Here is a 27,457-nt window from a genome sequence, read left to right on the forward strand (position 1 = left end):
CCCGAGCAGGGCCCCAGCCGGGTCCGTGGTTCACATCTGGGTGCCGCTGACCCTCCCGGCCCCGCCTCCCCGAGACTACAACTCCCAAGGTGCAGCGCGAAGGGGCGTGTCCCCCGCCCCCCTCCCCTCCCCGCAGCATCAGCCCAGTGCTGAGCGTTCCGGGGCGATGCAAGTCGGAGGCAGCGTAGATTCCGCGGCTCCTCCCTCGGCCGGCTCCTGCTGCAGCGCGGGGCGAGGCGCAGAAGCGGGTTCCAGCCCCCTCCGCTCCCCACAGCCTTGCACCTTCCCTGGCGCCCGGCTGGGGAGACCGGGAGCCCCGCGCCCCCTGCACCGACCCCGGCTGGCGCTGCGGAGACTGGGACCCTGGCGCTAGAGCCCTCGCGTCGCTGCAGCTTCGGGGGCAGCTCGGGCCTCGCTTCTCGGGAGCCTGCCTTGGAACTGCCCTGGGCAGAGGCTGCAGTGCAGAGCCGTTCCCCCATCCCGCTGTCTGCGCCTGGACCGGCTGCTGCTCCCTCCCTCTTCGCCCCAAGCTCCTCCATGGGCTTCGGGCGGATTCTGTCTGGTCATTAATCTTCTAGGAGCCACTAAGTTTTGTCTATCTGGTGCCTGAGCATCCTGCCTGCCGGAGATGGGTTAATAGCGGACTCGCCATGGGGGAAGTGGCCAGTCCTGCCCCGCAGACCGCCCGGGACTAGGGCCAACGCCTGGCTGGCTGTAGCCAGCAGCTGCTGGGTGCAGGAGTCTTGAACCCCCCAGTTTTATGGATAACATTTAATTGACTCTATGCTCAGCTCTGCCTGGCAGGATTCCTGTTTGCTGGGTATCTCCTCCTCCCCCACCTTTTGTTTGGCTGCTGCCTAGATGTCAACATAAGGGGTGTTTGGGGATTGAAACACCATCCCAGCATTCAAGTCAAGTGAACCCAGCTCAGTCCCTAGGCCTGAGGGAGTGGGGATGGTAGCAGGGCAAGTCCCTGCTAAGCAGGGCTGTCTGGTGAGCGTGGAGCCGGAGCACTCAGCTCGGGGAAGAGTGGTCCATTTTTACCCTCGGTAGTGGAAGCTGGGGAAAGTCTCTGGAGCTGGGAGTGTCAATGTCGCCTGAGAACCCCTCACTGGGAGAGAGGCGAACTCAGTGTTCCCTAGCTGGTCTGTGACACCCTCCAAACTCCCTGGGGAGAGAACTGGATTTGAGGATGCTCCTAAACCCAATTGGGAGGGTGGATGAGACACTTCTACCCCATCAAGCCTGGCTGCTCCCCTTTTCCAGTATCTCCTCCGGTTTCAGAGCCCTGGCCTGGAGAGGGCAGCTCCCATCACGTCTCTGTGTCTTTATGGAGCAAAACATTTACCTGCAGGTCTGACCCTGGGTGCTTCCAACCTCAGCTCCATGCGGTCCTTGGAGCTGCTTTCAGGGATGGCAGAACACAGTGGGACACCCAGGTTCTGAGAAGATGTTCTGTGTCAGGTGAGGAGTATTGAGCCAGATGTTCTCTGCCCCGGGCAGGATGCTGAGACAGAGGATCCCAGGGCAGCTTGTTCTGTGACTGAGAAGAGTTGGATCCAGACTGGCTTTGCCAAAGTGCTTGAGGCTGGTACAGTGAACCCCAAAGTCAGAAAGCAGGGTCCCCAATCCTGCCTGATCCAGAATCTCCACTCCCAGCCCCAGGGTGGATGGGGCAGCACGTGGCCAGCTCAGAGCAGTAGGAACAGAGAGAACGGAACAAAAACTGCACAGATTTCAGCCAGAAAAGCAAGTGTTGCTTGATCTGGTCCTGGCTGCTTTTCTGGGCAGGCCAGCCAGCCAGCCCCGCGTCGTGACTGTTGCACCCTTTGGCATCAGTTCCGTTAACTGCACCAGGGTTCCCACGCACCACCTAGGTCAGAACTCTGTCTTTTCCTGACCTGGAAATGAGTCATGCCATCAACCAGCGACTCCAGCCATTCCCTGACTGGCCGCTCCTCCCGCAGCATCACCCATCTCCGAGTGCAGAGGACCTGGCTGCAGATCCTGCTGGTGCTGGGCTTCATTCAGGTCATCCTGGGCATCCTCATCTTCACCTTCAGCCTTGTGGCAGCTACCATCACGCCCTCCACCAAGGTCCGGCACTCCTGCCCCTCCTGGGCCGGCTTCTTGGTGAGTCTCCTGGTTCTCACAGACAAGGAGCTGCCATCTGCAGGGAAACTAGGGAGTCCCCAAGCAGCTCAGAGGTGCTGGCCCAGGCCTTGGGTGGCCAACTGTGTGTGCTGCTGGCTTTTCCGGGGTCTGATTGGGGAGGCAGTGGGAGTGAGCTACTGTGTGGCTGGGGGACGGGGGAGGGAAGACTCCTCCCCTCTAGCTTTTGTTGGCTAGGAGAGTTTCCAAAATACTTCTCAGCAATGCATTTTCCCTGCTCTTCTTGGTCCAAGACACCCAGACTGGGTAGTGGCAGGGCTGGGAATTTGGCCTTGGGGCAAATGCCCCTGAACTGGCTTCCCACTGTACATCCTCCAGGCAAGCTCACTGCCCTCATGGTGCTACTGCTACTTCCCCATCTCCGAGGCCATCAGCCGTAGCCCTCCCTGGCCCAGGGGGGAGGGTGTGCAACAGCCTTTATTATCCCCTTACTATCCCAGGGGTTCAGGATGGTCCCTGGCTTACCAATGGGGCTGCAGCCTAGAGGAGCTGGGAGAGGCCCTCAGCAGCTCTTGGATTCTTGCTCTGTGTTCCAGACACTTGACACCCCCTCCCCCAGCTCACCTTGGACCCACCCCTCCTGCCTGTTCCAGCAGCACAGACCCCTGCCGGGGGATGCCTGGCCATGGTCCTGCTGTCCTGCTCGGAGCTGCCTGCAGGCCCTGGGCTCTCCAGAGTGCCCTGAATCAGCACTTTCCTCAAGCTCCCTTATTCTCTGGCTCCTGCCTGTTGGCCTTGCTGCTGCCACCCGGGATGGGCCCCACTCCTGAGGCTCCGCCTTGGCCCCAGTCCCTCTGGGACCAGCTTTGGGGGCTACAGGGCTCAGAGGAGGGTTCATGGCCTGTGGGGGTCTCAGGCCTCCTGCCCTTCCTCTCTCCTTCCCACTGTAATTCCTGTGCTTCTGTCCCCCCAGCTGGCGCTGTCCGGGCTCGTCGGCATTGTCTCCTGGAAGCGGCCCTTCACCCTGGTGGTAGGTGTGTCCTGTGTGTGGGCTGTGGGCGTCCTCACTGACCCAGGGCAGGGCCCAGCCCCTCACCCAGCTTCTGTCTTGGGCCACCACAGTCCCCTGTTTCTCCCCCATCCAGCTCCAGGACAGGGAGGGCAGAGCGAAGAGGCAATCCCCTGCGCACACATGCCTGTATCACATGTGCAGTCTTCTAACATGCACGCTGGCCTGTTGCCTCTCATTCCCCTAATGTGCCAGCTCATGGCCTCTGTCTGTCCTGCCTGCAGATCACCTTCTTCACACTGCTCTCCGTGCTGGGCATCATGCTGAGCCTCGCCGGCTCCATCCTCTCCTGCCAGAATGCTCAGCTGGTGAAGTCCTTGGAGGCCTGCACTAGGGTAAGGCCTGACCCAGGCCAGCCCTTGGAGGAACTCTGCCTCCTGGGGCTGGGGCATCCGGGGCTGGGTGATAGCCCTTTGGGGAGTGGGCACACCTGGGGGAGGCTGCAGATCAATGCCTGTGGCCGAGCAGAGTGCCTGGAGCAGGGCAATGGGCCATGGGAGGGAGGGGCAGTATCCCAGCTGCATGAAGGGAGGCTAGGCTGGGACACTTCTTGGGGCTGGCTCTTGCGGAAGGGACCTATTGGCTGGCTCTCCCGGGGACCTACTGGCAGTGGCAGGATTCCTTGTGTCTGGGCCTTGGAACTTGGCCGTTCCTCACTCTGAGGGTTGCCAACCCTCCAGGAATTAAAGATTAATCTTAATGAAAGATTATGCCATATGATGAAACCTCCAATAATACATCCAACCAGAATTGACAACCGTACTCACGCTGGGTCTCTCCTCCCTCCAGGAGAAGGACTCCTGTGTCTGCTGCCAGGTCCTCTCTGAGTACCCATCCATGGGACCTGCCTGCAGCAGACAGGGCGAGACACTGACCATGTTCCCCAGCCCTGACTGCCGGAGCGTCCGCATGGCTCTGAAGGTAACTGGGCTGGCTGCACTGGGCAGGTGGGGAGGCTTGCAGTCTGCAGGGGTTCTCTGTGGGGAAGTCGGGGGGGGCTTGGAGCCTGATCAGGGCTCTCTCCACTGGGGTGGAGGCTGCTGGTGTCTGTGGTGGGGCAGTTCTCTGGGTGGCTTGTATCTGGGAGGTCCTTTCTATGCTTTCTGCATTGGGGGGCAGCTCTCTGCACTGGGGTAGGCAGCTTGGTGTCTGGGGGAGCTCTCTGCTTTCTGCACAGAGCCTACGCACACTCTGGGCAGCATCTCTGGGACTCATTCCCATCTCTCCTCCGTCCCAGGATCTTCTATTCAGTGTTTGTGGCCTAACCATCTTCTCCACCATTGTCTGCACGCTCTCAGCTGTCATGTGCTGCATCCAGATCTTCTCCCTAGACATTATCCATGTGGTGAGTCCTAGCCTGGCCTGCAGCTCCTCTCCCAGAGAATTCCGCTCCACAGGAATCCAGCTCAGGGTTGGAGGGTCAGGCCCTGGGGATGCTGGAGAGAACCTGGCTGGGACTGGATCCTGCCCTCCAATCTCCTTCCCCCCCGGGGGGCGGGGATGTCCCCTGCCCATGATCCCTATGCTTTGCCTGTCCCCAGGGACGCAAGCAGCAGCTCCTTGGAATTTGCAGTGGTGCAATGTGCAGGGACTTGGAGTAGGGGGCACTGGAGCTGCTCCCTCGACACCTCTTTGGGTGAGTAGGGCCAACAGCAGGGGAAGGGGATGTGTCCTGTACCCAACCTAGGCACCTGTCCTGGGGCGCTGGCAGGCTCCCCCTCACTCCCCTCTCCCTGCAGCTGGCCCCGCAGCGCTCCAGTTCAGTGACCCTGGAGTGCACATCGCCTCCAGACCCCTTCCTGCAGAACATGATGGACTTGGAGGAGTTTGTGCCCCCGGTGCCACCGCCCCCATACTATCCGCCGGAGTACACCTGCAGCTCCGAGACCGATGCCCAGAGGTACTGACACCCTGGAGGGGAGGGCAGTGGGGTGAGCTCTGAGGCAGGGAGGGGAAGCCCATTGCTGAGTTGTGGGTGAGGGGACCCCAGGGACACACAGGATCAGCAGGAGCACAGGGCAGGGTGGGGGAGGGCAGTGAGGAGAGAGCCTGAGATGGGGCTGGGGGACAGGGAAGTCTGAGGTAGTTGGGAGCAGGGGTGGAGCCAAGCTGGGGTTGGGGGCAGAGGTAGGGAGAGGGAGGCCAGGGCAGGGCTTAGGGGGGACCCAGGGGTAACTCCAGGCAGGGTTCAGCCTGGACCTCCCCTAGGCTGTTTCCATGGGAGGTTTGGTGCCCCACTGTGGCTGATGCACCTTTCCCATGTGGACCCACAGCATCACCTATAACGGCTCCATGGACAGCCCTGTGCCTCTCTACCCTACCGACTTCCCCCCATCTTATGAGACTGTCATGGGACTCCAGGCAGTCAGCCAGGTAAGGAGCCCAGGGGCTCTTGGCTTGGCCAGGCCCAGGGCTTGGCCGTTGTGCAAAGAGGTGTGGCTGGTGAGGAGCAGGTGGTGACTGGCCCAGTCCTCTCACTAGAGGCTCAGGGTGCCCCAGGTCAAACCACAAAGTGAAGGGTGAGGGAGAAGCCAGAGCTGGGTTGGGTGAGGGGATGCAGGACTAGGCTAGGACTATAACAGGGTTTAAAAGAGAACTGGATAAATTCATGGTGGTGAAGTCCATAAATGGCTATTAGCCAGGGTGGGTAAGGAGTGGTGTCCCTGGCCTCTGTTTGCCAGGGGGTGGAGATGGATGGCAGGAGAGAGATCACTTGATCATTGCCTGTTAGCTTCACTCCCTCTGGGGCACCTGGCATTGGCCACTGTCGGAAGACAGGACACTGGGCTAGATGGACCTTTGGTCTGACCCGGTACGGCCGTTCTAATGTTCTAACCGTAATGGATTCCAGGGGACCCAGACGCTGAGGCCCAGGGTGCGAGTGGCACGTTCTTGCTGCTGTCTCCTCAGCCAGTCACTGACTGCACTGTGGTGCTAGAGAGACTGGGGTGGGGTGTTGAGGTAGCAGCCTACCTCACTTGCCCTGTCTGTGTAACCTCCTGGGGCCAACCTGGCCACAGCACACTGCTTACATTTCGCTGTATCTATCACAGCTACACCAGCCCCGGCCTCTCCCAGCAGGGGCTGTTGGGGGCAGGAGCACTGGCTGGGGGGAGCTCCCGGCTGCGCCAGTACCAGCCTCTCCCAGCAGGGGGTGCTGTAGGGGGGGGGCAGGGCAGGAGCACAGGCTGGGGGGAGCTCCCGGCTGCGCCAGCCCTGGCCTCTCCCAGCAGGGGGTGCTGTAGGGGGGGCAGGGCAGGAGTGCTGACTAGGGGGAGCTCCCGGCTACGCCAGTGCCAGCCTCTCTCAGCAGGGGGCATTGTGGGGTTGTGGGGCAGGAGCAGTGGCTGGGGGGAGAGCCTAGTGTGCAGCATCTCCCTGCCCGTACGGCCTGCGTATGGTTCTGTAATGTGACGTGATTCTGCCCACTCTGCAGGCCACGCTGTTTGATTTGCAGCTCACGGATCCGTCGCACGGCTGCACCTGCGACCACGTCCCCTCCATCGTGCTCAGTGGGGAAGGTAACGGTTCTTGGGCAGCAGCTGGGGGCAGGGTCCTGGGAGGAGGGAGCTGCCTGTGCCCACGTCTGCCCATGACTGGGTGGGAGCTGGGGGCTGGAGAGGCAGGGGTAAAGTCCTGGTGAGCACCATATGGGTGCGCTGTGCCTGTTGGCTGGGTGCAAGGACAGTGGCACGTGCCCAGTAGGGGTGGAGCTTGGAGTCCTGTGCCTGTGAGCTGGTCCCCCACAAGGCTGGGCTTGGAGTTCCCAAGGCAGGTACCCTGGGGACGTGCTCCGATCCCTCCCAGAGAACCCTGTGCATCCCGCTCTGCCTGCATGCCTTGCAGCGTCCATGGATAGTGGCTCCCTGGTCATGTCCGAGATCATCGACATCCCCGGCGACAGCAGCCCCTCGGAGGACTCCTGCCTGCTGGAGCTGCAGGGCTCCATGCGCTCGGTGGACTACGTCCTCTTCCGCTCCATCCAGCGCAGCCGCGCAGACTACTGCCTGAGCATGGACTGCGTGCAGTGTGGCCACCATCCCCACAGCCCCACGCTGGGCCTGCAGGGCCCCTTCGAGGATATGCCCCGGCCCCGGGTGCGGGGGGAGCGCTCTTACTCCTGCTCCACCCCTGATCCCAGTTACGACAGGCTCCTGGAGCCAGGCGGGGCCATCACCCACAGCTGCAATCGTCTGGAAGGGCTGGCTCGCTGCGCTGGGCCCTGCTTCCCTGAGGTGCGACTCAAGGGCAAGACCTTGCTGCCAGGGCATCAGGGCACCAGCTCCACCGGCTCCCTGTACTCAGATCGCGGGCACCACGGCCGTCAGCGACGCAACAGTGAGACGTCCTGCCTGCTGAGCCCAGCCTGGGGCCTGAGCCAACGGCCGCTCGTGCGGTCGCACAGCGACCCCGGCATTGCTGTTGCCGGTGATCCTGGTAGGTGGGAATTGCAGGGGGAGCAGGGCTGATGTGGGTCCCCATGTGTGTCTGTTTTCACTCACGCACTTGGGGTGGGGGATGGACCAAGGGGTGTTCTGGGGGTTGCTTGTCAGTGGTCACTGATAGGTTGGGTGAGTGCGGTTTGCAGGCACAGAGTGGAATTGGTGCACAGATTGATATGCAGCTCATGCCAGGGGACTGGTGCACACCTGGCAGTGAGTGGGTGCCACTGGCCCATGCAGGGGCTGGAGTGTGCGATGGCAGACCCATGCACAGTGCTTGTGTGAGGGAACGGGTGCACACCGCTGTGATGGGATCGGGGCAGGAGGAGGGTAGAGCCTGAGTATTTACCACTGGCTTTCTTTCTCCTTCCAGTCGACTTGAGGGATCTGCTTTATACCAAAGCGCTGGAGGATGATGCATCCAATTCTTCTGCAGACACAGGTCAGGGCCGAGTCAGGCTTAGGATGAGTGTCCGACATAAGACCTGGGGGATGGGCTGGAAATCACTGGGGGCCTGACGAGTGACCGCCTTTACTTGGAAGTGGCTGGCAGTGTGCTGTAGTGCCCCTTCCGGGGGCGGCTGGGAGCAGAGTAGCCTGGAGCTCCCCCACAACCAGTGCTCCTGCCCTGCTCCCTAGAGCATCCCCTGCTGGAGGAGGCTGGCTCAGTAGGAAGGCCCTTCACCCCCACGGAGTGCATTGCAGCCTGGGCCTCTTGGCCACAGCCTCTGGGAACCCCTGGGACCGGTGCTTTCTCCCCTCCCCACCGTGTTCCCCTGCGGCGGCGGTTCTCACTGGCCAGTCTCCTTACAGGACTGTGCTCTGAGGCCTGCCTGTTCCGGCTCTCGCACTGCGACTCGCCCCAGCTCCTCCGGGCTGCCTCTGCCAGGAAGAACACGCTGCCAGTGCCCAAGAAGGTGACACAGCAGCTGTCGAAGGCAGCAACACGCTCCCTGGGGGATCTGAAGGTTTGTCGTGGTACCCGGGGGCTGCTGGCCAGGTTCCTGCAAAGATCCAAACGCAGCCTGGCGTCTGGTGTGGAGATGGCTGGGCATGGCTCCCAGAGCCACAAACAGGTAGGGGCTCCGTGTTGGCCACGCTCTGCATGCAGGGCTGCTGAGAACCCCCAGCAGGCCCTGTGCTGCCCATCCCCCTGGGCCCAGGCCTGGATTGTCCCCTACAGGCATTTCCAGGACCAGTCCTGTCTACCTCGGCCTCCCCTGCATTTGCCCTTCCCTGGGGAGTCTGCTTGGCTGGGGGCTCCCAGGTCCCTTCTTGCTGGGCGATGGTGTCCTGAAGCCACTTGCTGCAGAGTCAACCTATTAACCCTTGATTATCCCAGCCTTTCTCTATGCTTGCCTGGTTGGGTGCCCAACAGTGAGCTCATGAGAGGGACATGATCCTCTGTATGTTCTCCCCCAGGCCACATTGGCCCTCGGGCTGCCATAGCCCCTGCAAACACCTGCCCATTGCCTTGGCGCTCTCAGCTGCCCCTCCCTGTCAGGGCCGGCTCCAGGCACCAGCAGAGCAAGCATGTGCCTGGCGTGGCATCCATCCATTCTTGGGGGAGCACAGCCTGGGGGGCTTTTTTTGCAGTTTGGGCAGCTGCAGTCAGAGCTGTTTTTTGCTTGGAGCGGCAAAAATGGTAGAGCCGGTCCTGCTCCCTTTTCTCTGAGCAGGGCTTCTCAGGCTCCTGAATGCCCTGGGCTTCGGGAGCATTTGCCCCTTGTTCTGGAGGAGCCGGGGGCCTGCCTGTTTCTCTCTGTTGGTTCCCGCCTGGGCTTCATGGAGGAAGCAATGGCGGCTACAGCTAGGAGAGGGGATGGGTCCCACATCAGTGGGACGTGTAGGGCCAGGATGTGGCTCTGCAGTCTGGAGCTCAGTGTCCCTGTGGTCCAGGGCCTGTCTGGGAGCAGGGGACTCCTGAGTCCTTCAGTGCTCCTGGCTCTGCCACTCAGTCCCACTTTGGCCTCTGTTTCCCACTTGTAAAAAGGTGCCCATGACCCTTCCCTGCTCCCAGGTTAGTGGAGGTCAGTGAGGTGCTGCCTGCATTGCTCAGTGCAGGAGGCTCTGGAAGGACCCAGCCTGCATTGGGTAACAGTCTCCAGGAACTCTGGGGCTTGGCTGGTCTGTAATTGCAGCTTGTGGGCCCAGTGCATACCTTTGCCGCATGTCACCAGCCCTCTTCCCCTGCACTCTCCTTTCCAGGCCACCCATGCTGACGTTCCTCATCCTGCAGCCATCTCTCCAGATTGCAGTTAGGCTCCCTACTCTAATGAAGCTTTTAGGTCACGATCTTGGCATCTGAGCTGAGACTTTATGCACTCACCTTCCCCTCCTAGTGCAGGGCAGCTCTGTCCCTGGGACGATGCTCGGTCACAGCTCGCCCCTTTTGGGAGCTTAAAGCCGCTGTGAGAGACCTGATGGGCCTGAGCCCAGGAGATTGTTTACTTGTCCTGGAGAGTTCTGATCCTTCCCTGGGTCCCTGAAGCTGTTCTTGACTTTGTGCACTGGAAACTGCTCTGGGGAGTCCCAAGGCTACTCTGCCTTCCTGGCCAGGACAGCAGGCACCACCTCTGCTTGCTGCCTAGCTGAGTCACAGCCTGCTCTCACTGTCACGCGCCAGGGCCAGCTGCCTCCTGGCTCTGGCCTCTCTGCTCAGGGGTGACTGGGGGGAAGGTGCCTGCTCCCTGGGTTCTCAGGGCTCCTCTTTGGGGCGGCCCCCACCCCTCCAGTCTGCATCCCAGCACTCGCTGGGGGCTGTTCTGCCTGGCAGGGCTTCTCCTGGATGTGCTCTTGTGGCGAGGTTCCTGCTGTCCTCATCCCTGCCCTTGTTGCTGTGGCTTGCCAGGTGCCCTGGAGCCCGTGGCAGGCAGAAGAGCACACGCTGCCAGAAGGGATTCACTTGCAGAGCTGTGGGGACCTGAGCTCCACCTCCTCGCTGCGTCGCCTCCTGTCTGCCCGCCGGCTGGAGCGCAGCCGTCCGCACCGCCTCAACGGGGTCTACAAAGAGAGCATCCTCTGAGGAGAGCCGCCACGCTGCCCTCAGCCTTGTCTGACCCCCTCATGCCCAAGCCCAGCTGGGAGTCTCCACCAGCATCAGGCTCTCTGCCTGGGGTCCACAGCGAGAACTGGAAGCAGCCGGGGCAGGCCTTCCCCCCAGTGCTGGGGAGGGGCCATGGGCTGGCTCATTCCCTGCAGACGTTCCTCACTGCCAGGTGACAGTGGGAGAAAGCACAAGCTGGGGACACAAACGCAGATTGCCAAGGGCAGAGCATCGTGGCCTGGTTCGGCAGATCTCCATGTGGGACTCTGGGAAGGAGGAGGTGCTGCAGTCTGTAGATTGCATTGGGGACTGGGGAACATGGATACAGCCTGCTTTGTGCTGAGAGGCAGTGCCTGCCCCCGTGCTCACTCCGAGGGGCCAGCGTACTTTGGGGTGTTCCTGGGGCTAAGCCCTTGCTGTATATTGGACAGGGCTATTGCGCATTGTGTGTGTGTGTGTGGGGGTGTCCATACAGGCCCTCCTTGTAGTAATAACCTAAGAGCAGGGGCTGAGCCTGGTCCTGCCTCCTGCTCTGCAGTCTGCTGGTTCAGACGCTAACATGGTTCCCAGGGTGAGGGAGCTGGGCTCAATGTGCCCGGTGATGTCCTCCCACGACAGGCCTGGGCCTCATGTGGCCCCTGCCTTCAGGGAATGCTCGCCATCTGTGCCAGGGAGATTGAGCCCAACTCAGCCCTGCTCCCCGTAGATGCTATGCACCCCTTTCTGGAGTGGGCGAAGGAGGGGCCGGGCAGACCAAGCTGGGCTTCCCTACAACTGCCCTCCTCTTCTGGCAAGTCCGCAGCCCCTTCCCCTAGAGAGTGACCTTCTGCTCCAGCCCGTCTCATCGCCCCACCCTGGGCTGGCCTGAGCTATGGGCCTGGATCTTATGCTGGAGCTCTGGCTTGAGAATGGGGCTACGGCCAGGGCACAACCAAGGCCCAGCTTCCAGCAGGGCTTCTGGGAGCTGGGGTCAATTGGCCCCACCAGGTTTAGGGGCAAAACCAAAGCCCTCTGTGCACTGAGTCCCCATCCCTGGGCTCTGGCAGCCTCTTCCTCCTCCCCCCCGCCAACCGCTGCCCTTGCTTGTATGCCGCATGCCGCGATGCAGCTCTCCCCATTCTGGGGCGGGCGGGGGGAGTGTGGGTTGCACCTTTTTACCTCAGGAAGCATGTTGGGAACTCCTGCAGGGAGTCTCCACTGCAGGCGCTTTAAGCTGCACTGACACTTATACAAGAAACCAAATAAAGTTATACACCCTTGGAGCCAGCTTGGGCTGCCTGGTGTTTGGCCGGCCTGCCATGGACCTGCACTGGCTGCCTCCATTCTGCAGCTGGGAAGAGCTCTGGCTCAATCCAGGAGAGTGGGGGAAGGAGCCCTGGGGCCCTCACTAATCTGTCATGAGAAAGAAAACATACCGCTCTCTGGGACAGGGACAATGGTCCCATTCTGGCATTGTGTGTGTGTGGGGGGAATCTGGTCATTGCAGGTGGTGGGGCGGGGGGGGTGCATCTGTGTATGGAGGCATGTGAGGGCTGTGTGTGTGGAGGTGTGTGTCAGGGCACGGCCTGTGAGGGCTGTGTGTGGAGGTGTGCATCTGGGCACAGTCTGTGAGGGCCGTGCGGGTGGAGGTGTGTGTCTGGGCACAAGGTGTGAGGGCCGTGCGGGTGGAGGTGTGCGTCTGGGCACAAGGTGTGAGGGCCGTGCGGGGGGAGGTGTGCATCTGGGCACAAGGTGTGAGGGCCGTGCGGGGGGAGGTGTGCATCTGGGCACAAGGTGTGAGGGCTCTGTGGGGAGGTGTGCGTCTGGGCACAAGGTGTGAGGGCCACGCAGGGGGAGGTGTGCGTCTGGGCACAAGGTGTGAGGGCCACGCAGGGGGAGGTGTGCGTCTGGGCACAAGGTGTGAGGGCCGTGCAGGGGGAGGTGTGCATCTGGGCACAGCCTGTGAGGGCTCTGTGGGGAGGTGTGCATCTGGGCACAAGGTGTGAGGGCCGTGCGGGGGGAGGTGCGTCTGGGCACAAGGTGTGAGGGCTGTGTGTGTGGAGGTGTGCGTCTGGGCACAGCCTGTGAGGGCCGTGTGTGTGGAGGTGTGCGTCTGGGCACAGCCTGTGAGGGCTGTGTGTGTGGAGGTGTGCGTCTGGGCACAGCCTGTGAGGGCCGTGTGTGTGGAGGTGTGCGTCTGGGCACAGCCTGTGAGGGCTGTGTGTGTGGAGGTGTGCGTCTGGGCACAAGGTGTGAGGGCCGTGTGGGGGGAGGTGTGCGTCTGGGCACAAGGTGTGAGGGCTGTGCGGGGGGAGGTGTGCGTCTGGGCACAAGGTGTGAGGGCTGTGTGTGTGGAGGTGTGCGTCTGGGCACAGTCTGGGAGGGCTCTGTGGGGAGGTGTGCATCTGGGCACAACGTGTGAGGGCTGTGCTGGGCGAGGTGTGTGTCTGGGCACAAGGTGTGAGAGCCGTGCGGGGGGAGGTATGTGCATTGAGTCAAACACTGGATCAAATGACCTAGGACGATTGTGGAATCAGAGTCACTGGAGGTTTTCAAGAACAGGTTAGACAAACCTGGCAGGCCGGGGTTAGATAATACTCACTCCTACCTCCGGGCAGGGGCCTGGACTAGCTGACTTCTGAAGGTCCCGGCCTGTCCTCCATTCTATGAGCCTGCACTCGGTGGGTGGATCTGTTCGGTGCACACGTGCGTGGGAGGAGGCCAGTCCCTCCCAGCTCCAGCCCCACTCTAGCTTTTGGCTGGAGAATTGGGCTGCTTCTTAGGAGTCTTGGTCCTGGGCTCTGCTTCCTCGGCTGTGGGTGGGCAGGAGCTACCCTGAGCCAAAAGAGAGAGTGCTTCCCTCGCTGTGCAGCTGAGACACGCCACCAGACTGGCCTGGGCTACCAGCAGCAGCTTGCACACTCCTTGGGGAAACTGCTCAGCTGATTGTGGGGGGATGGAAGGGGGCAGCATAGGCTGCTGGGACTGGGGGCCAAGCTGGGGGGGGGGAAGGCATTTGAGGGGAACTGCAGGTGCAGGCAGTGGGCTGAGTGCATGTGCCAGAGAGAGCGACCGTTACATAACTCTCCAGGCCCTTGCACAACAGGCCAGGGACTCACTGCAGGACTGGGGCCAGGGTGTGCGAACCGTGCTGTCTCTGCTGGCAGGCTGTGGGCATCTGCCACCTCTTGCTGCCTTTCTAAGGGGATCTCTCAGCTCTAGGGGGGAGCTGCTCACAGAACTGAGGGTCCTGAGTATAAGTGAAGGGGCTGCTGGGGGGACTGGAAGGTGGACGGGCTCCTGGTCTCCCCACTTGCTCCCGGGCCCCTGCACTTCCCCAGCTGGCACCGTGGTTCTCGGCAGCCCAGGGAGAGGGGACCTGCTGCGGGACTCCGTGTCCTCTGCGCCCCGGGGAGAGCGGTGGGAAGAGGCCGCAGGCCGGACCGAGCCCCCGGGCCACTGGAACTCGGGTGTGATGGGCTGGCGGAGCCCCCGGCCCAGGCTGCCCGGCCCAGCCCCAGGCAGTTCTGGCTCGGCTCGGGCTCGGCTTGGCTCGGCTCGGGCTCGGCTCGGCCCGGCCCAGCCCCAGGCAGTTCTGGCTCGGCTCGGCCCGGCCCAGCCCCAGGCAGTTCTGGCTCGGCTCGGGCTCGGCCCGGCCCGGCCCGGCCCAGCCCCAGGCAGTTCTGGCTCGGCTCGGCCCGGCCCAGCCCCAGGCAGTTCCGGCTCGGCTCGGCTCGGGCTCGGCCCAGCTCGGCCCGGCCCAGCCCCAGGCAGTTCCGGCTCGGCTCGGCTCGGCCCGGCCCGGCCCAGCCCCAGGCAGTTCTGGCTCGGCTCGGCTCGGCCCAGCCCCAGGCAGTTCCGGCTCGGCTCGGCTCGGCCCGGCCCGGCCCAGCCCCAGGCAGTTCTGGCTCGGCCCGGCCCGGCCCGGCCCCAGGCAGTTCCGGCTCGGCCCGGCCCAGCCCCAGGCAGTTCCGGCTCGGCTCGGGCTCGGGCCCGTCCCCTCCGGGCGCAGCTGGCAGGGTCATGTGACCGCAGTCATGTGACTCTCGGTCCACTCCAGTCCGCGCTTGCGAGAGGCCGCGGAGCGGTCGCTGCTGCCGGACCCTGGCGCCGGCCGGTCCCGCAGGTGAGTGGCCGGAGGAGCCGGATGCCCGGACGCCTGGGTTCTCACCGTGGACAGGTGCGGCGGGGAGGAGGCGGCTTGTGGCCCGGGATCGGCCCCCGCCGCTGCTCCCATTGCTCAGCCCGGCACACTGAGGCTGGCGCTGTTAGACAGGTGCTGGGATACGGCCGCCGGGTGCCCAGCCAGGGGAGCAGCTGCCCCCCCATAGGTGCTGGAACTAGGGGTCCGGGGGGGCTGCCACACCCGCTGGCCTGAAGTGGGTTTACAGTTGGGTTCAGTGGCTCTCAGCACCCTAGCTATACAAATTGCTCCAGCAGCCTGCTCCCCCCGCTGCTCAGGGGCCTGGAGCCTCTCCCACTGGGTCTGCAGCTTGGTGGGGCAGTCGTGGGACTCTTCCCCTGCCCCATGTGGCTGGCAGGGAGGGGCCGAGTGAGTGGGAGCTTGTCCAGCCAGCCCCAGGGGAAGTGCTTGACTCTGCCAGTCAGATTAATATCAAGGCTTTTTCTGAGCCCCTCCCCTCATCCTTCCTGGTGCTTGTGGGTGCCAGCTGCCTAGCACCTGAATGAGTGGGGGGAGAGGAGGTTGGCCGATGGGATTTCCTGCAACCGTGGGGCCTATTTCCACTCCTCCGTCCGTTCATGCATCAGGGCAGAGTTCCTCTGGGTGGTGTCCGCTGGCTCCCTTGACACCTTTGAGGAGCAGTGGGCATTGTCTGGGGTTCTCTGCTCGATGTCCCCATCAGGTTCCCTTCATTTAGTCCTGTGACCTCATTCCCAATCCTGCTTTTTTCATAGGTTGTCCCACGCAATTATTTGGTGTCACAGACCTGTGGATCCTCCCCTTAGGCTTGGGGGAGGTCCTTTAGCAGCAGCCCGCCTGCTTCCTGGATACCAATAGGACCTGAATGAGGGGGTGGGGCCAGCAGTGTTCTGTTTTGTTAGCCCAATCTCTGTTTCTCACCCAGGACTCTTTATGGCATTAGAAGGGCACACAGGGCAATATCTTCATCAACAACTTAGATATTGGCATAGAAAGTACGATTGTTAAGTTCCCAGATGATACCAAACTGGGAGGGATTGCAACTGCTTTGGAGGACAAGGTCATAATTCAAAATGATCTGGACAAATTGGAGAAATGGTCTGAGGTAAACAGGAAGAAGTTTAATAAAGACAAATGAGAAGTGCTCCACTTAGGAAGGAACAATCAGTTTCACACATACAGAATGGGAAGAGACTGTCTAGGAAGGAGTATGGCAGAAAGAGATCTAGGGGTCATAGTGGACCACAAGCAAAAGATGAGTCAACAGTGTGATACTGTTGCAAAAAAAGCAAACGTGATTCTGGGATATATTAACAGGTGTGTTGTGAGCAAGACACGAGAAGTCATTCTTCCGCTTTACTCTGCGCTGGTTAGGCCTCAACTGGAGTATTGTGTCCAGTTCTGGGCACCACATTTCAAGAAAGATGTGGGGAAATTGGAGAGGGTCCAGAGAAGAGCAACAAGAATGATTAAAGGTCTTGAGAACATGACCTATGAAGGAAGGCTGAAAGAATTGGGTTTGTTTAGTTTGGAAAAGAGAAGACTGAGAGGGGACATGATAGCAGTTTTCAGGTATCTAAAAGGGTGTCATAAGGAGGAGGGAGAAAACTTGTTCACCTTAGCCTCCAATGATAGAACAAGAAGCAATGGGCTTAAACTGCAGCAAGAGAGATTTAGGTTGGACATTAGGAAAAAGTTCCTAACTGTCAGGGTGGTTAAACACTGGAATAAATTGCCTAGGGAGGTTGTGGAATCTCCATCTCTGGAGATATTTAAGAGTAGGTTAGATGTCTGTCAGGGATGGTCTAGACAGTATTTGGTCCTGCCATGAGGGCAGGGGACTGGACTCGATGACCTCTCGAGGTCCCGTCCAGTCCTGGAATCTATGAATCCCTGCCTCAAGGACCCGTGGAGACAAGCACAGAGGCCTGCAGTCAATCAGGGCTAGTGCTGGAGTTTTGATCTAGGCTCTTTCAAATTCATAATTTTAATCCTGATGTGGAATCCACAGGAAAAATAATCCCAGTAAAGGTGCGATAATTATGTGGCCTCATCCTCTCCAAATCTATCTCTTGGGGAAAAGGGAATTCTTGGCAGTCTAAACCAGAGTGAGTCTTGGACTATGATAAATGACCATGCATGTTCTCAGGGAGGGAGTGGGTGTCATTTCCAGGCAAGAGGTGAATGTGACATTACCAATTATCCAGATTTTAAGTAACTTTTCTTCCCCATGTGGCCTGAACTAACCTACAGCTGGCAGGGTCAAAGATTTCTTTTTTGGTTTTATTTTCAGTGTGTTGTCCCACAGTGCTTTTCAGCTAGAGGCATCAGTAAGCACTTTGCATATTCTCCACACAGTGAGTACTTACTACTGAAATGCGCCCAGCTCCAGGGTGGAATGCAGCAGTTGTGTACTAGGAAGAACGGCTCAACAAGTGTTACAGGAAGTGAGTAATAACTCCATCCCCTGACATTGCAGGGAATTCTTGTTTGGCAGAGTATTGCCCAAGTGGGAATTTGACCAGGATGCCAGGGTTAATAAGGACACTGTAAGAAGTCGTGTGGCAGTAGATGTAGTTTGGTATGACTGGGCATTTGCTAGTCCCTCTTTAAGGCTGCCTTCGTAATCGAGGTCAGGTGGAACTGAGCCATTGCAAAAGATGCCTGTGTTACTGGCTAGGGAAGATGGATGGGGTCCTTACGTCAGCACCCAGCTCCTCTCTCTCCGCCTTCCCCCGTCTCTCCCACCCATTGTCGTTCACTCTGTGCCCTCACAGGGTGAGTCCCATGCTGTCATCGTCTCCTGCCCAGGTGTCTGATGGTTCCAGGGCCTCCTGATTCTCTCTGGCTGGGGCCGGCACCAATGCACAGATCAGTGTTGTGTGGGAATGGGATGGACCTGCTCTCTGCTCCCTTGCTCTGATCATTAATGAAGTTGGTAAATATAAGACCAGAGTTCTGAGGTGCCCACTACAACCGCTTAAGTGCTGGGTCAGGTGAGCCTCAGGGGCAGGTGGGGTTCAGGGTGAGGGGAAGGATTAGCTGGTATCCCAGGAGCAGGGGCTGCTGGATAAGAAGGGACAAAGTCAGGGTGGCTGAAGGAGACTAGGGGAGTGGTTGGGACGAGACTTGGGGAAATGAGATCAGATGTGGGAGGGACTGGAGCCAAGGCTCCCTTTAAAAGAGAGGCTGGGGCTGGCTGTGGAGGTGGAGGCCTTGCTGAGTCACAGCTTGGGTTTGGCTGGGCTGAAGGACAGGACAGGGAGGTGAGATCGAGACGCTAGTTACCAGAGCGGCTCAGCTCCCTGACAACCTCCGCCGGCAGGTGGCCGCCTCTCTGTGCTGCTCCAGGAGTCCCCGTGGTGCTGGGCTCGCCTGACTGCTGCTGAGGCTGGAGCTGCTGAGGGCGCAGTGAGTGGGGAGCGAGTGACGCAGCGGCCCCGACACTCACAGCCTCCATCCTGCTTTCAGGCCCAGGTGCCCAGTGCCGTGCTCGCTGGGACTGGCTGTGGGGGTGGCGCTGGGCAGGAAAGGCGCCATGTGGGCCGGGTGTGCCAGCATCATGGGCTGGTTCCTTTTCATCCAGACAGTGCCCAGGGTGGCAGGTAAGTGCTTGTGATGTGTCATGTGTGTGCCCCAGGGGGAGAGTTCCTCCTGGGTGCAGCTCAGCCTCTGCGCTTCTCCTCGGGGTGGGGGTGGGGGGCGTAGTGGGGTATTGGCTGGCGCAGGAGTCTTGGGGGTTGAGGGACCAAACGGGTGTGCTGAGAACCCTGCTGCACCTGGGATGGGTGCCTGGGACTGTGTGGGAGGGACCTCTCTCGGGGCATCCCCAGAACTCGGAGGAATGGGATTGGTCAGGGCGGGGGGGATATCCTCTCCCAGGAGGGGTGGAGAAGCCCCAAACTGTACCCGGAGCCCTGCCCCAGCCCTGTCTGTCTCCTCATCCCTAGGTAGTCGTCCCTGCAGCCCCCAATATTTTGGCCATGGCTTGATGGCGTGTGAGTGCAATGCCTCCTATTGTGACACGCTGGACCCCGTTGTCGTCCCGGCCCTGGGCACGTACGCCAAGTATGAGAGCAGCAAGATGGGCAAGCGGCTGGAACGCAGCGAGGGGAGGTTCCAGAGCGACTCCATGGCCCCAGGTATCAGCTTGGGCACTTGGGATGCCAAGGGCAGGGCTGGCCGCTGTCCCTGGCTCTTGCTGCCAGCTGCAGGGCTCTGAGCTGGGCTGCTCTCTGCTCTGCAGATCTGTTGCTGAAGTTGGACACGGCACAGCGGTACCAGAAAGTGAAGGGCTTTGGTGGCTCCGTCACAGACTCAGCCGCGATGAACATCCTGTCCCTGTCCAAGGAGACTCAACGCCACCTGCTCGCATCCTACTTCATGGAGGAAGGTGAGAGCTGGGGGCTGATTTGGGGCAGGAATGTATGGAATTGACCTGCTGGTGGGGGGCAGGCAGGCCCCAGCTCTGGGCTCATGGCTCTCAGGAGCTGCACGTCCCGTGTCCTGCAGCCTGAGGCCCCCTGTCCCCATGTGCAGTCACTGGGAGCTGAGTCACCTCCTTCCTGTCCCACAGGGATCGAGTACAACCTGCTCCGCATCCCCATGGCCAGCTGTGACTTCTCCACCCACCCCTACAGCTATGACGACACCCCCTACGACTACCAGCTCCTCAACTTTACCCTGAAGGATGAGGATACAAAGCTGAAAGTGAGCAGCACTGGATGGGGAGGGGACCCTGCTGAGGGGGAAGGACGCTGGCCACAGTGAGGGGGCCCAGGCAGGAAGGATGAGGGGGCCTGGCTGTGGGGAAGGGAGCCTAGCCACGGCGGGCCAACCATGGGGAGGTCTGAAGCACAAGATGGAGCAGGGAGTGGCCAGTCCCAATTTGCTCAGGTTTTCTGCTCCCCAACCAAGCTCCCAGGCCCCATCTCATCTAGAGTATTTTCTGTGGCCATCATGGGCCGGGGATGACCCCCCACCCCCCTGTGGCACTCACCCCTCAGCCATTGCTCTGGGTGTCCATCAGATGCTCCTTGGCTGCCTTGACAGCCCTGCAGGGCAGGCGTCTCCCAGCCCCTCCTGCGTGGCGAGTTGTGAGGTTGTGAGGGGAAAGTCCCATCTATGCAGTGAGTGGGGAGCGAGTGACCCAGCGCCCCTGTCTTGCAGCCTTTCTGGGCTCACTTCTGCGTCTGCAGCCCTGAGCTGCCACGTGCTGCCCTCCTTAGAGGGAGCAGCCCTCAGGGGACCATTGTGTCTAGGCACGTTCCTTCCTGAGACCCCGCGGCATATGGTGAGCTGGTTCCGATGCTGTGTCCCTTCAGATCCCCATTCTCCATCGAGCCATGGCCTTGTCCAAGAAGCCACTGTCCCTGGTCGCCAGTCCCTGGTCATCCCCAGTCTGGATGAAAACCAACGGGGAGATGAAAGGGAAGGGAAGTCTGAAGGGGAAGCCAGGGGACAAGTATCACAAGACCTGGGCCAACTACTTCATCAGGTAAAGGGCAGCCTGGGGCGGGGGCTCTCCTGGGAGAGGAGCTGGCAGGATGGGGAGTGGGTCTTGGTGGGTACAGGTGGCCCTGGGGCTGTGCGAGGGAAGGGGCGGGACGGGCCATTGAAGGAGTCAGTGTGAGCAGGGCCGCTGAGAGCAGATTTGGGCCCCGATGAAAAATTTTTTTCGGGCCCCCCAGCAAGGCCGGACCCCAGGCCCCTTCCGGACTGCCGGCCCCGGTAATTTGTCCCGACTCCCCCCCACCCCCCCTCCGGTCGGCCCTGGGTGTGAGCTCCTTGAGCCAGCAGAATGACAGACTGTGAGCGAGGTCTGTACAGTCCATGCGAGTGGGGGGTAGGGGGACTGGTCTCTGCACACTAGGAGGGGCACTGGGGGATGGGGCTGGAGCTGCTAATATTTCTCGTCCCCGGCCCCCAGGTTCCTGGACGAATACGCCAAGCACAACCTGACGTTCTGGGCGGTGACGGCACAGAACGAGCCCACGGCTGGGCTGATAAACAACTACCCCTTCCAGTGCCTGGGCTTCACTGCCGAGCACCAGCGGGACTTCATTGCCCAGGACCTGGGCCCGGCGCTGGCCAACAGCTCGCACAAGGGCACCCAGCTCATCATGCTGGATGACAACAGAATGCTGCTCCCACGCTGGGCCAAAGTGGTGAGTCTGCACACTGGGGCCTGTTGCTCCTTCGCCTGTTCTTCTGGGGCTGGCTGTGCATGAGCTCTGCTCTGTGGGGAGATACTGCGTGTTGGGATTGGCCTGTGGTCTGAGCATACTCAACCGGCACATTCCTGGCGGTGCCTGGCGTGTGCCCTGCTGGGCTTCCCGCCAGGCTGAGCAGGGTGCTCCCTCTTCCAAGGGCTGGGTGCTCTCAGGACATACAGGGAGACCCCAGTCCTGCCAAAGCTGCTCCCATTACCCCTGGATGACTGCGGGCCTGCTGGGGCAGAGAGCACAGCTCTCCAGAGACAGCTGCCTGATCCTTCCTCAAGGTGCCCGCTGGGGCAGTGGGATTCCATGTAGCTGCCTCTGATTTCCAGCCCTTTCGGCCTGGCTGTAAGCGTGGAGGCTGTGCTGGCCGCCTGGCTTGGCAACCGCTGCTCCCAGGAGAGCTGCCAGCCCTCCCATTCATGTTGTTTATCACAGCAGTGCCTGGAGGCTGGGCCCTGCTTCGCAGTGTGGAGGAGGCTGTGCTTTAGGCAGGCAGGAGGTGACACTGGTGGCGACCAGCAGTTGCTGCAGCAAAGCAGCTCCTGGCCCTGGGGGAGTTTTGATGGAGAATAGCAAGCCCAGCATGGGGCTCCCCCCAGTCCCCACGGGCTGCCCAGCTTGGGGTTCCCAAGCACACATCCGGTGCTCTCAGCCGATCTGCATGGGTGTGATGATGCCTGGGGTCTGGGGGAGCCAGGACCCAGCAACCCAGGGCGCTGAGCTCCCAGCTCTCCGATGGCTCCTTTCATTTGTGGGACCCGTTTGCTCTCTGCTTGGGCTGCAGGGTCTTCTCAGTGCTGGGGGTGCTTGGCCCTATCTGCCTGTTCTCTGCTTTCGAGGATGCAGCCTCTGGGTTTCCCAGGGACCGGCCGTGGTAGAGACCTGGCTAGGAACCAAGTGCCTGATGTCCAGCCTGGATGAAGCAGGGGTAAAGTTGGCTGGCTAGGGAGCCCCAGGGGCTCCTGCCCTGGCTGTTCTCCTGGGACTCTTGGGCCCCGAGTAATCTTGGCTTCCTGGGAAGCAGCAGGGGCTTGTCCTGCGTTTTGTTTTCCACCCAGGAAATCCTGGCCTTCCCTCGCAATGTCTGGGTGGGCCAGCGCAGAGCGGAGTGCTGAGACAGTCCTGCCAGCACCCTGTGCTGCCCTGGTCTCTGGACTTGTTCCCAGCTGCAGAGCTGTGAGCAGCTCTTGTGTCCCGGCTGGCATAGGGGCTGATCTCTCGGCACCTGCGCTGTCATTCAGGGCAGCAGAGTGCTTGGACCTGTGCTGTTGGGCAGAGCCCATCTGGAGTGTGCTCTCCAATGGGTTGCGTCGCTGGGCCATTCTTTCTGCTGCTGTCTCCAAGGGTGTGGGTCTGGAAGGCCCTTGAAGGCCTGGGCCAGTAAGTGACTGCTCCTCCTTCCTTCCTTCCCAGATACTGGGTGACCCAAATGCTGCTCGCTACGTCCATGGCATCGGCGTCCACTGGTACCTGGATTTCATTGCTCCCGTAGAGGACACCTTGTTACCGACCCATGACCTCTTCCCTGATTACTTCATCTTGGCCACAGAGGCCTGCATTGGGTCCCACTTCTGGGAGAGGGATGTTATCCTGGGCTGCTGGGATCGGGGGAACCAGTACAGCCACAGCATCCTGACGGTAAGGCCCGCTCGGGTCCCTCACGCAGGCTGCCTTGGGAGCATCTCCTGCCCTGTCCCTTGCCTCCAGCTGAGCATCTCTGCCATCCCCTCACAGGACCTGAACAACTTTGTCACCGGCTGGATCGACTGGAACCTGGCCCTGGACCTGGAGGGGGGGCCCAACTGGGTCCAGAACTACGTGGACAGCCCAGTCATCGTGGACAGGAAAAAGGATCTCTTCTACAAGCAGCCCATGTTCTACCACCTGGGGCATTTCAGGTGAGCTGGGACATTCCTGGTCGGCTGGTGAGGGCTGCAGAGATTGTGCCCACAGCCGGCTCAGTACACGTGTGCTGGTGAGTGAACTCCCAGGGTCAAAAGAGTCACAGGTGTGTGAAATGCTTTTCCAGTCCGGCCCAGAAAATGAGATACCAAGAGGCCCGAGTTTTCTCCGAGGGACCTCGGTTTACTCGATTTCTTGACCAACACCCAAACCCTTTGTTCTAAAGTTGAAAGTTTGTTGATTTAAACACAAGGAAGAACAAGAAGTTAAAAGAAACATTTATACAGAAATCGAAATTGGGTGATTATGCAAAACAAACTTAATTAAAACCTTGAAAATTTTTCTCCTTTGGGAGGCAAAATCTTAGTTTTTCATTTTTAGAACAACTTTCTTTGAGGGAAAGGAAAGGGTTAATGTTGATCTGCAAAGAGTATTCATGTCTCCTGTTTCTAACAGGCAGGCAGCCTGCTGGGTGACTGGAAGCTGAGGTTCTCCCTCTTCCCCTCACACCCAGTATCTTTAAGAACCCCCGCCCAAAGGGGAAAACGTGGCCAGCCTGCCTGGTTTATTCCTGCATTATTTTGCCCACCAAACATTTGACACACCAATTTTGCTTTATTAATTTTCAGTTCCACATTTCCTGTTCTTTAACCTGCGTCATTTTAGCACTGCTCTTGAGTGACGCTAGGAGGCCCTTTGCATTTGGGCTCACGTGCTTTGTGTCTTTTGGGTTCTGTGCACCCATTCAATTTAATGATTGAAAACAACGTGACCTATTTCCTGGTTCACGCTTGAGCCGGCAGGGTTTTAGGTTACTCTGACACCCCAGGGAGTTGTGCAGCCTTTTTACGCCAGAGCTCACAACTGGGATAAATTTTAGGTCCAGTAATGACAGCAGTGCCCAGTGAGCCAGGCTTTCTCCCTCTCACCTCAGGCTGCGGCCGTTGGCCCAGCCTTGTCTCTGGGGACTGTTGCTGTCCTTCCCTCTATGCTCACCACTCCCTCTTGTCTGCGCAGCAAGTTCATCCCCGAGGGCTCGCAGCGCATCGGGCTGGTTGTCTCCAAGAAGAGCTGCAAGTGCAGCATGGAGTACGCAGCCTTCCTGCGCCCGGATGGCGCTGCTGTGGTTGTGGTCCTGAACAGGTGCGTGGCTGGGTCTGGAGTGTGGGAGCCTCGTCCAGTGGGGCAGGGGCTGAGGGAGTCAGTGCTGGGATGAGAGTTGGGAGCCCGGAGTTGGCCTTTGGGGCAGGCAGGACGAAAGAGACTTGGAGATAACCAGGTTACTCACTGCACTGCAAGAACAGTGCTGGTGGGGGCAGAGGAGGGCCAAGCCGCTGGCCTGAGCATTAGCAGGTGCCCCCAGCCCTGCAGGAGGCACGTACCCTGCTCCCACGAGCTCACAGTACAATCAAGGGGACTGGGGAACCGTGGAAGCAGCTGGCAGGGGGGCAGAGGGGAGGCACTGAACACATGGTGGGTGAGAGCTCTGTTGGTCACATTCACTGATCCTCATCCGGAGAGGGGCCTGGGAGCAGGGGGAGGTTAGCTGTGGTCCCTTCCCTTTGCTCCTGCGGCCCACATGGCACTGCAGTAGTGGAGCTGGCTCTACTGGGCAGCCATGCAGTCTGACTGACTCTGCCCCTCGCCCCCCCAGGTACTCCACAGACGTGCCATTCAGGATCTCAGACCCAGGCGTTGGCTTCATTGAGGCTGTGGCTCCGGCTGACTCCATCCAGACCTACCTGTGGAGACGGCAGTGAGAAGGCTCGGGGGGCCTGGGGCAGAGGAAGGTGGGGGGTGGGGGAGGACTTGGCATGCTGCTCTGGAGAGTCGCTCTGTGGGGCCATTGCAGGCAGGTCTGGGTGGAGCCCTCAGGGGGACAGGGAGGCCAGTGCTCACCTAGATCTGCCCCTTGCAAAGCACAGCACCTGAGCAGGGGCAGAGCTGAGCCACAAGCCTGCAGCATGTCTAGAACCAGGTGGGCCCTACTGGACCAGGGGACAGAGGGAGCTGGCTCCCTTTGCTCCACAGGAGTAGAGAGCCACGTGCTGTAACCACGATCGCTGCTGCTCTGCCAAACAGCAGCTCTCTTTGGGCATCCCCCCTCTGGCTGCGAGCGGTCTGGGTGCCTGTCTGAAGCTTTACATCAACTGGGAGTTAAAACCTCACTGCCTCTCCCCTCCCATGTGCTGCGTCCCTGGCTGCCCCCTCCCCAGTGACACTTCCTTGGATGCCTCTGGGGCAGGACCCGGCTTGAACCAAGGAGACCGGAACAGCTGGGTCTGGAGGGGAAACACCTTAGTATGCTGGTAAATAGTCTCCTTTACAAACCCCCTGCTGGAGACTCAGTCCACAGGGTAGTAAGCGAGTCCCCTGGGCCAGGACGGTGGCTTCATGCGGAGATCCAGTGGGCAGGTGTTGCGCAGCCGCCAGGAGCCATTACCCCTAGGCTGAGCACTGCAGACTGGTCTGCCCCAGGGAGGTCCATCTTTGGGGTGGGTGCCACAGCTGGCTCCCAACTTCCCGCTGGCTTGCTGGGCTGCCTGTTCTGGTGCTGTCTGTCGGCATCTCTGGCCTTCCCCCGTCAGGCTGCAAGATGTGGAATGGCAGAGAGCTCCTTGAGGTTGGCCTCCCACCCCATACAGTGGCTGATAACTGGAGGAGGGGGTCACAGACCAGAGCCCAGTCTCATTCAGCCTCTTGGCCCTGCATTCCTTGTCCCTCTGTGACAGAATCGGGCTCCAGTGGGGCATGCTGGATGCTGTTCCACCCCCACCAAGCTCCCCAGGCCAGGGACTTTGCCTGGCAGAATTCATGCTGTGGATGGTGCTGTATACACTGAATAATTGTTGACTAGCAGGGGGTGCAGCAGCCCAGGGAACATGGTGCTCTGACAGCACCTGCCCCAGGGCTAGCAGGCCTGAGGGAGAGGAAATAGGGAATGGGTGAGAGAGCATCTTTACCTTTTCTGCAAATAGCAGAGCAAGGGCCCAGCAGATGAAATTGAAAGGAAATAAATGTTCAAAGTACATAAAAAGAAATAATTTTAACAGGGTGCATAATTTACCTATGGCACTCACTGCCACAAGATTTCACTGAGGCCAAGAGCTGATAGGATTCCAAAAAAGCATTAGCCATTTATATGGCTACTGATTAACACCCATAGTTATATTTCAAGAGGATAAAACCAAAGCTTGGACAAAATCTAACCCCTCCTGCTTCCGAGTGTGATCCAGTGGCTTACTGCTCTAGGAGGGACGAGCAGACCAGTGGCCCCGTGACTGAAGCTGAGCCATTTTGTACGTAAGGCAGGTGTTTCACCACTGGTTTCTGTGTGAGGAACACAGCATACTTTCCTCCACGTTCCACCTCCTACTTTTGGAGCACAGAATGAAATTTCTGAACATTGCCAAGTAATTTGGTTGGTTACTTTGAATAAAAATTAATTTAAAATGGTTCCTTTAAGAAGTTTAGCCCCTGGTGTCAGACTGTTCTGTGTGTCCTGAATGATCTTATTAATGGGATAACAGATGCTTCAAACTGCCCACTTCAGGCTCCCTGAAAACTGGTGCATTGACTACAGTTGAAGACTTTTCTTTGTTTTGTTTTGTTTTTAGAAAAGATTAATAGTAATTTTTTGGCAGCGGTCTTCATAACTGCAAGTTTCTTCAACAGGGACTGACAACTAATCAACTTCTGCAGAGAGTTCCGTACACAACGGCTGGCTCCCATCTCCTTTGGCTCAGTGGCAGCAAAGCTGAAAGTGCCCTCAGCAAAGATGCTCTCTTTCAAAATGACCCATGGTAAATGAAGCCAGCCTGCCCTTAGGGATGCTGGTGGGGCTGGACAGCAGAGAGACTGTCAGTCCTAAAGAAACAAATGGCTTTGAAAAGCTCCTTGTTTCACCCAATCTGCTCATCAGGGAGGGGAACAGGGGGAAGCTTCAGGGTGGACATGGGCTTGCATGCACCCAGAGGAGTGTGAGGTGAACTGGGTGTGAGCAAGGGACTCGTGGGCGGGGGGTGGAGGGTGGGGGGAAGTGGCCTGTGTGCTCTGGCTACTTTGCACTGCTCCAGAGTGGGGTGCACAGCCAAAGTGCTGTGGGGAAGCTGCCCCATCAATGAAACATTGAAGGTTGATGTACCCCAGCATCACCTCATTTGCAGTATCACTAGTAATATGTAGTTCTCATGGTAAGTTTGTAGTAATAATAATAGAAAGCAGGGAAATCACCAGCAGCAATCTGTTGAAACGGCATTAAGCCTGTGTGTGTCTATCAGAACCTGCAAATGTTACAGGGATGTTGCAATTATCACCAAGCTAGGCATTATAAACCCAGGAAATCCTGAAGTGAAGAAAGTTAAAAGCAGTTGCCACGTGTTCCTTAAGCCTTGGGAATGCAGAATTTAAGGTTTGCAAACATCTCTAACTCCAGCCTTTGGCAACAGGATGAAACGAAGGGAGAAAATCTAATATGTCTAAATCTGTTTAAGTGGGAAGTGCAAGTGGTGTTACACAGGCATC

General features: G+C 59.4%; 2 protein-coding genes across 9 annotated transcripts; both read left to right on the forward strand.

The window, feature by feature from the left end:
- Window positions 1–162: 162 nt before the first annotated feature.
- LOC115639305 (protein FAM189B-like) lies at window positions 163–11,931 on the forward strand. 3 transcript variants are annotated; one of them, XM_030541878.1, is made up of 12 exons: window positions 163–2,133; window positions 3,086–3,142; window positions 3,406–3,516; window positions 3,971–4,102; window positions 4,419–4,526; window positions 4,921–5,081; window positions 5,455–5,554; window positions 6,618–6,702; window positions 7,028–7,618; window positions 7,997–8,065; window positions 8,437–8,699; window positions 10,475–11,931. In XM_030541878.1, exons 1-12 carry the CDS (start codon window positions 1,915–1,917, stop codon window positions 10,646–10,648), a joined length of 2,070 nt encoding a protein of 689 aa, XP_030397738.1. In that variant the 5' UTR covers window positions 163–1,914; the 3' UTR covers window positions 10,649–11,931. The 3 variants fall into 3 exon arrangements, with proteins under 3 accessions (XP_030397738.1, XP_030397739.1, XP_030397740.1); XM_030541879.1 differs by lacking the exon at window positions 3,086–3,142; XM_030541880.1 differs by lacking the exon at window positions 163–2,133 and having other exon boundaries at window positions 3,086–3,146.
- A 2,761-nt stretch (window positions 11,932–14,692) lies between these two features.
- LOC115639390 (lysosomal acid glucosylceramidase-like) lies at window positions 14,693–26,945 on the forward strand. Of its 6 annotated transcripts, none has more exons than XM_030542079.1 (14): window positions 14,693–14,774; window positions 17,104–17,257; window positions 17,588–17,806; window positions 18,282–18,415; window positions 18,761–18,952; window positions 19,057–19,203; window positions 19,387–19,520; window positions 20,135–20,307; window positions 20,740–20,977; window positions 22,445–22,669; window positions 22,766–22,929; window positions 23,951–24,076; window positions 24,588–24,689; window positions 26,609–26,945. In XM_030542079.1, exons 4-14 carry the CDS (start codon window positions 18,349–18,351, stop codon window positions 26,613–26,615), a joined length of 1,575 nt encoding a protein of 524 aa, XP_030397939.1. In that variant the 5' UTR covers window positions 14,693–14,774; window positions 17,104–17,257; window positions 17,588–17,806; window positions 18,282–18,348; the 3' UTR covers window positions 26,616–26,945. The 6 variants fall into 6 exon arrangements, with proteins under 6 accessions (XP_030397939.1, XP_030397940.1, XP_030397942.1 ...); XM_030542080.1 differs by having other exon boundaries at window positions 17,588–17,748; XM_030542082.1 differs by having other exon boundaries at window positions 17,622–17,806.
- The last annotated feature ends 512 nt before the right edge of the window (window positions 26,946–27,457 follow it).

Source organism: Gopherus evgoodei, chromosome 24 (assembly GCF_007399415.2).
Source record: "Gopherus evgoodei ecotype Sinaloan lineage chromosome 24, rGopEvg1_v1.p, whole genome shotgun sequence".
Lineage (NCBI taxonomy): Eukaryota > Metazoa > Chordata > Testudines > Testudinidae > Gopherus > Gopherus evgoodei.